At 46.1% G+C, this 8,120-nt stretch overlaps 1 protein-coding gene across 1 annotated transcript; it reads left to right on the top strand.

The window, feature by feature from the left end:
* The first annotated feature begins 3,283 nt into the window (after positions 1 to 3,283).
* HNRNPUL1 (heterogeneous nuclear ribonucleoprotein U like 1) lies at positions 3,284 to 6,401 on the top strand. Its single transcript, XM_053916976.2, is given in 17 exon segments — positions 3,284 to 3,305; positions 3,308 to 3,525; positions 3,527 to 3,587; positions 3,590 to 3,887; positions 4,905 to 5,001; positions 5,004 to 5,170; positions 5,172 to 5,198; positions 5,200 to 5,444; positions 5,447 to 5,549; positions 5,551 to 5,636; positions 5,639 to 5,800; positions 5,803 to 5,928; positions 5,931 to 6,011; positions 6,014 to 6,201; positions 6,203 to 6,293; positions 6,296 to 6,355; positions 6,358 to 6,401. Coding segments are annotated over 17 exon segments (2,076 nt in total).
* The last annotated feature ends 1,719 nt before the right edge of the window (positions 6,402 to 8,120 follow it).

The following is an 8,120-nucleotide window of genomic DNA, read 5'->3' as shown; positions in this document are numbered from 1 at the left end:
AACATCGTGGAGTAAACATTTTGGTTCATGACAGTGTGAGCTATTTCCACTCACGATGGCCTTGCAAAGGGGAGTTCCCACAGCAGTTTCGACATAGGTGCAACCATATTTAAGGTGTTTAGCAATATGATAAGGGATGGTGGTTAGAGATTAGGTCAACTCTGGGAGATAGTTGGGTCCTATCTGGGGAGAGTGTGGCCAATGCATGGGGTGGGGGTGGTTAGGGAGACACAGGGGGAAGGTGGAACTCCCTTTTGCAATTTAACTTGATGATTTTCAGAAGGGTATATTTGGTGAGATCAATACGAAAGTTAGGGACAGTTGAGAAATTGCTAAGAGAAATAACTATGAAATCACAAGTTCTATCAAAGGTAGAAATCCAGGGAAAAAATCATTTGAAGGCATACATACTGCATAACATTAGAAGAAATAGTCAATAAAGGACCCACAGTTTTCTGCAAAATTTTATCAAATACATGTCAAAAGTCACCAGGAACCAGGCCTGCAACAGGTGTTTTCATGCCAGTTGAAGAGAGACTACTTTACTAGGAAAAGAAGTTTTATCAACACTTTTTGGTATAAATTTGAACTCAGCCATGTTTAACCTTCTCCAAAGGAAATAGCATTTCATACATAATTTTCAGTTTTCCAGAGCTGTTTTTCTAATTTTAGAAGTGAACATTTTATAAATAATAGTAAAGGTATAAAATGTAATTGTTTGTCACTATGTAGTGAAACTACTAAATTTCGCACAAAAACATTTTTTGCTCTAACATGGTCATTCTACTTCATTCCCTTCATCTGATTCTTCTTGGTTACACGAATTTGTGGTTGAAAAACTTCTTTATACTTGATCCAAAATTCTTAACATCTAAGGATCAAGTATAAGGGACAAGATAGAAAGAAAGAGTTGTCTGATTACACATCACTGCACATTCTCCAATTGAAAATAAAAAACTATTTTGAGCCCTGGCTGGTGTGGCTCAGTGGACTGAGCACCAGACTGTGAACCAAAAACTATTTTGATAGTTATCCATAAACTGATCAAAGAGAAGGGTCAAGAATCACATTCCACCTAAATTTACACTCAGAAGACTCAGTTCTCATGCAAATTGACACTGTATCTCATTCCCAGCTTACTCCTAATCTACAGAATATATGATCTCATTGCCAGACTTTTCTTCCAGTGTACATATGTCATGTACAGTATGTCAAATATGTCTGGTCATATTAATTACATCTTTTTGAACATGGCAAAGAATTCCTGGTGGAATGTGAGAACTGAGAAACCAAATTATGAATGTGCCATATGGTCACTGATGGGAGGACAAATGTGTAGCAAACTCTGTTTCCACAGCAGTGATTATGTTGTTTTGGCTACACGACAGCTCTTCTAGTACAGATGAGTCTCAAGATCTTCCACACTGTTGTCTTCTCGACCTCTGGGATGCTGATTCCTGACCTTCGACTCTGCCCTCTACCCAACGGATTTCTTTACCTAGTGACAACCACATGGACATCAGGGCCTCAAAATTACCCTCTTAGGAAGAGGAAGAGCAAGAAATTGAAAACTTAATTTGAACAAATAATGAAGGAGAACTTTCCCAATCTGGCAAAGGAAGTAGACTTCCAGGAAGTCCAGGAAGGTCAGAGTCTCCCAAAGAAGTTGGACCCAAGGAAGCACACAGGCAGGCACAGAATAATTTCATTCCCCAAGATTAAAGATAAGGAGAGAATCTTACATCAGCAAGAGAAAAGGAGACAGTTACCTACAAAAGAGTTCCCATAAGGCTGTCAGCTGATTTCTCAAAAGAAACTTTGCAGGCTAGAAGGGACTAGCAAGAAGTATTCCTCGTCATGAAAGGCAAGGACCTACATCCAAGATTACTCTATTCAGCAAAGCTATCATTTAGAATGGAAGGGCAGATAAAGTGCTCCCCAGATAAGGTCAAGTTCAAGGAGTTCATCATCACCAAGCCCTTATTATATGAAATGTTAAAGGGACTTACCTAAGAAAAAGAAGATCACAACTATGAACAGTAAAATGACAACAAATTCACAACTATCAACAATTGAACCTAAAAACAAAAACAAACTAAGCAATCAACTGGAACAGGAACAGAATCACAGAAATGGAGATCACATGGAGGGTTATCAGTGGGAAGGGAGGGGAAAATGGGGGAAAAGGTACAGGGAATAAGAAGCATAAATGGTAGGTAGAAAATAGACAGGGGGAGATTAAGAATAGTATAGGAAATGGAGAAGCCAAAGAACTTATATGTATGACCCATGGACATGAACTAAGGGAGGGGGTGGGGAATGCTGGTGGAAGGAGCAGGTGCAGGACAGAGGGGAATAAAGGGGAGAAAAAAATGGGACAAGTGTAATAGTATAATCAATAAAATATATTTTTAAATTTTTTAAAATAAAACAAGAGAAAAAAATTACCCTCTTAGGAAAGTGATTTCTGACAACTCACTCACACACTCTGACCCCAGTGTACAATAAATCCTGTGTTCTTGTTATGGGCCCTCACAGCAGTCTATATTTTTCTTTCATAAAAAACATTTTACAATTTTATAATTATATAATATTCCAATAAATTACTGATAATGCCCCTAAAATTTGCTCTTTAAAAGCAAAAACACTGGTTAGTACTGCTACTCAAATAAAAGTGTCTGGTATAGGGGTGAAGTGGCAGCAGCCACACAGCGCAGCTTTGCAAAGGCTTTTGGTGCCCATGGCCTGCAGCAGCAAAGAAGGAGCTCAAGAGATCAGCGAGACTGTCAGCTAAACTTGCTCCTGCAAAAGCGGAAATGAAGCCAAAAAAGGCAGCAAGAAAAAATAAATCCTCAGACAAATAAGTGCAAACAAAAGGGAAAACGGGCTGAAGTAGCTAACCAGGAACCCATAGAAGGTCTACCTGCAGAAAAAGGAGAAATTGAAAACAAGGAGAGAACCACGGGTGAGGGGGAGGCAATGGCAGTGGCCACCTCCTTTCCCCTTCACCTCCTGACAGGAAAGGTTTAAGGGGGGCAGAGTCCTGGGAGGCCTCACCAAGCTCGGGTCCATGCCAGGGGCTCTGGCCATGGATGTGCACTATCTGAAGGTAAACAACTTCATGAGGAGCTGCAGTCTGTGGCCTGGACATGTGTGGCCTCGAGGCTGAGTTTGCTGAGTAGCTGCAGGTGGGTGGCACTGTGGGCCAAGGAGCCCACGACAAGTGGGAGCTTGAGGCCAACAATGAACTGGGGCAACCTGGACACAACGATGAGGAGATGTCATGGACAACATTATCAGACAGACTGATTTTATGAGACCCAGGTCATCAAACAAGAGAATGAGTCAGGCTATAAGAAGAGACCTTTGGAAATGAAGCAGCAGCAGGCCTACTGCCCAGTGGAAGTGAAGGTAAAGATGAAGCAAGAAGCACCCATCAGCTTCTTTCCACCGTAAGCATCTCAACTCAAACCAGGCAGAAAACAACCGAACAGTCTCAAGAGGTCTTATGAAGAAACCGAAGATGGGGAAACTTTTTGAGCACCAAGAATACAGGAGGGGCTGCTCTCAGCCTCCTGCTGAAGAAGATGAGATGATGACAACACCCATCTTGCCACTGACATAAGGAACTGTGAGCTCCACTTCAAGATGGCCCTAGACCACAGTAGTGGCTACACACTTATAGTTGAGAGCTTTGCACACCTGTAATCAGAAGCCTATGCTAGCTATGGAGTCAGTATCAGCTGGTCCCTTGACTCCTGCAGCACCCAGCTCCATGAAGAGCCTTTCTCCTATGGCTATGGAGGCACTGGGAAGAAGTCCACCAGTAGCCAGTTTGAAAACCACAGAGACAAGTTTGCAAAGAACAATGTTGTTACTAGTGGATAGTCTGGAACACCAGGAAGTCTCCCCCACTGGCCAAGACAGTGGCAGGGGGAGGTTCTTACATTGAACATCTGGAAAGCTAGAAACATCAATGGATAGGGCCTGAGCACAAAAAGCTAGCAAGATAATTGGATGGAGAAAAAAGCCCTCTGGTACCAGATTGGAGACGGGACCAGGGGAAGGCAGATGCGTGCGCCATGTAAGTCAAAATGGTGCAGGGGGAGGTGCTAGACCAAAGAGGTCTGTCAGTCTCACCTGGGGAAAGAAGGGATTGGTTAGGAGGGGGACCTACCCAAAGCATGTGAAAATTTGGGAAGTTGATTAGTCATTTTGAGAAAGCACCTGGCCCATCCCACATCCAAGCTAATATAATCCCAGGCGAATAAAGAAACACTCTCTTGCTTGTGGTTCACTCTGGCTTGTGACCTGGACTTGCATGGTGTACTGGCCTGTTCTCTCCATCGGCCACATGGTCTTAGCAGCCACATGGTCCATAGCCTCCAGGAGGGAGCCTCTCATTCTCTCTTGCCCACATGATGATGCATTCACTGCTGCATTTGCACACTCACCCAGGAGAATGCAACCATGAGGCTCAGGCATCAACATGGCCCATGGCTATGTGGGCTCCACAGCTATGTGGGCTCCACACACAGGCTGCAGGAAAGAGTTTGAAATGGACAGCAGCCGGGAACAAACTAAGCTACCTGGATGGGGACCAAGATGGCTTAGCAGCTGCTTGTAGGCTCCAAAGGACTATACTTTAAAATGGAGCAGGAACTCTGGACACTGGCTTTTGCCTTGGTCTTGCTGAGGACACAGTTGGACTGTTCCATGGCAGAAAGAGAGATGGCCTTTGTGACAGCAGTCCGCTATTCTCCTAGGTCACGCAGCACCTGAATAAAACCCCTTTCCTTGTGCAGCAGGATCTGCCTCATGGGTTTGGCTTTTGGTGGTGGCAGGCAGCCAAACCTCCATGGGTTTTTATTGTTGTTGTTGTTCAGTTACAATGTGACTGGCAGCTTTGTGGACATCAAATATGGAAATGATATGGAACTTTCCTTCCCCAAGAATGGGAAGTAAATGGGCATTGTTTTCTGAACTCAGAAGGAAGCCTTGCGGGGACACAGGCCCTCTCCCCTCAGGTCCTGGTAAAGAATTGTGCAATGGAGTTCAACTTCAGGCAGATGGCAGAGCCCTACTGTTCTGCCCTTCCTGGCTTTACTTTTATCCAGCATCTTACCCTGAGTAAGTGGAGCTGAGGCACTGTTGTACCAAAGATCAAGGTATAGTAAGATTCTAATGATGGTGGGCCTGCACTGCCAGTAAGACCACATGGGTCATTGAACATGTAACTTCCAATCCCCCCAAGAAGTACAACATCCTGGGTACCAGTACCATCATGAATAAGATGTGGGTGATGGGCCTACACCGGCAGTGGAACTATGCCAGTAGCTGGGATGTCCTGATCTAGCAGGCCACCCACTGCCTCAAGCACCTCATCACCTGCAAGAAACACAACTATATCCTAGACCAGACAATTGTTTATGGGTCAGCTCAGGACTATCTGAAGGCTTTCAGCACCAAGCTACTGTTATCTGTCCCACAGATGAGGACCTAAAAGACTGAACAATAAAGCGAACTGACAAAGAAGTGAAATGAATACCTGGTTTTGGAAATGAAAGTCAATTTCACATTGCCAGATGTTGAGTACTTCCTGGATGAGATACTGGTCATTGAGCTGCAGCAGGAGGAAGCAGGCAATATAACAAGGAAGGTTGCAAGACTGAGCCACCCCTTGAAAAGCACTTTGACAACACAGGCAGTGGTGGCTTCTGGGGCCACAGGGGTGGCGGCGGTTTCTGGCACAACAAGCAAGGTTCCACCGCCATGGGCAACCAACGAGGCTTCCAGAGCCAAGGGGAAGCAGTGGCGGAGGAGGCAACTACTGAAAAGGTTTCAACCACAGCGGAGATGATGGCTACAACCAGAACCATTAGGGTAACAATAGCCGGGTTAACAACAACAACTCCAATAACGAAGGAGCTGCAACTGGGCTCCACAGCAGCAACCACCACCACCACAGCCACCAACATGGCCCACTTACTGCCCTGCTCAGAAGTCACCAGGGTAAGCAGCTATAGCAAAAACAGCAGAACCCCTGACTTGAGTGCCAGTACCAGCACCTCCACTGTCAGCAGCTACAGCCCTCCGCAGCTGAGTTACAGCCATCCACCCTACAGCCCAGGAGGTTACAGCCAGGACTATACAGCCCCATCACTTCCATCTCCACCTGCCTACAACTATGGGGACTAAGGTGGGCTATACTCCAGCCCCATAAACCTCACCACCACCCCTCACCACACAGACCTACCCTCAGACCAGCTATAACCAGTATCATTAGTATGTCCAGAGTGGAACTAGTACTATCAGAACCAGGGCCAGTGGCCACCCTACTATGGGAACTGCAACTACTGAGCTATACGGGGAACACAGAGGGGGGTACAAGCACTCAGTAGCCAGTGTGCCCTGGAGGCCCCTGCTGACTTCTTCCACCAGCACCCACCTCGGTCTCTCATCTGCCCCAACCAGGTCCTGTGGTGCTATAACAGAAGAAGGGAGACACACACCCCTGGTAATGGGGGAGGGGTTTTAGCTGCACATGCATGTGTCACCACAGCAACCAGGACGACGCACAGCACTTGAGTTGTGTGTGCATGAGCAAAGCTAGAGAGAGTGATTGGCTAAGGGAAAAGCCCTCCTACTCTCTTCTGGTCCCACAAAGCCCCATCAGTCTAGCCTGGGAAAACACAGGATTGGTTGGGGGGGTGGCCAGACCCTCCTGAAGTACGTGGAAGTTTGAGCACCTGGCCCAGCACATGGGGGTAGCTTATATAAACCAAGGGAAGGGAGAGACATGCTCTCTTTTGGACCCAATACATGGATGTGAGGGCCAGTGCTCAGGACCAGCGGGCCCTGGAAGCCATGTGGCCGGTAGTGGCACCAGCCCTACACGCAGGTCCCCAGGAAGAAGCTTAAAGCCAAAGTGCAACCTGGAACAAGCCAAGCCACCTGGATGATCATGCAGTGGCCACCTGTGGTTCCTGAAGAATGGCATTTTTAAATGGGAGAAGGAACTCTGGGCACCGCCTTGGACCAGACTGGTGTAAGGTTGGGTTTTCCTGCTGGGTGTTCTGGAGGGGATGGGCTTTGAGGCAGGAGCCTGTCACCCTCACAGATCATGCAGCTTTTGGATAAAAAACCTCTTTCCTTTTCTCACCAAACCTCTGCCTCCAGAATTTGCCTATATGGGTGGCAGCAGGCAGCTGAACCACACTTTCAGTCAGTAAAATGATGACATAAAAGAATGGTTAGAAGATAAAGGTCAAGTACTAAATATTCAGATGAGAAGAACATTACACAAAGCATTTAAGGGATCAATATTTGCTGTGTCTGACAGTATTAAATCTGTGAAAAACTTTGCAGAGTTCCCTGGACCAAAGTACAAAGACACAGATCTGCTTGTACCTTTCAAGGAAGATTACTTTGCAACAACAACAACAAAAAAAAAAATGAAGAAAGAAAGTAAAATAAAGCGGAAGCTAAATTACGAGCTAAACAAGAGTGAGAAGAAAAAAGTTAGCAGAAAATGTTGAAATAAAACTATTACTGTAGACAGTCATTTGGAGCACTGCGGAGTCTCTCCCATTGGACAAGGTAGGGGCAGGAGGAGGTTAATCTGAGCGCAGAAAGCTAGAAATAGGGCCTGAGAATGAAAAGCCAGCAAGATAATTGGATAGAGGGAAAAAACAGCTCTTTCTCCCATTCTGGTACCAGTTAGGGGTGGGACCAGGGGAAGGCAGGTACATGCCCCACACAACTCAAAATGGTGCAGGGGAGGTGCTAGACCAAAGAGGCCTGTCTGTCTGGCCTGGGGAAAGAAGGGACTGGTTGGGAGGTGGACCCACACAAAGCACACACAAGTTTGGGAAGTTGAATGTTCATTTTGAAAAAGCACCTGGCCCATCCCACACCCAAGCTAATATAATCCCAGCGGAACAAAGAGGCACTCTCTCTGGCTATGGCTCATTCTGGCTCATGGCTCTCTTGCTCCTGACCTGCATTGGCACGGTGTCCTCACCTGTTCCCTCCATGAGCCACATGGCTCATGGCCCCATTAGGGAGGCTCTCTCTCTCTTGTCTACCTCGTGATGCACCGGCCAGTACATTTGCACACT

Source organism: Desmodus rotundus, chromosome X (assembly GCF_022682495.2).
Source record: "Desmodus rotundus isolate HL8 chromosome X, HLdesRot8A.1, whole genome shotgun sequence".
NCBI classification, from domain to species: domain Eukaryota; kingdom Metazoa; phylum Chordata; class Mammalia; order Chiroptera; family Phyllostomidae; genus Desmodus; species Desmodus rotundus.
The sequence above is the reverse complement of the archived record's forward strand: the minus strand, read 5'-3'. Positions and strand labels throughout refer to the sequence as shown.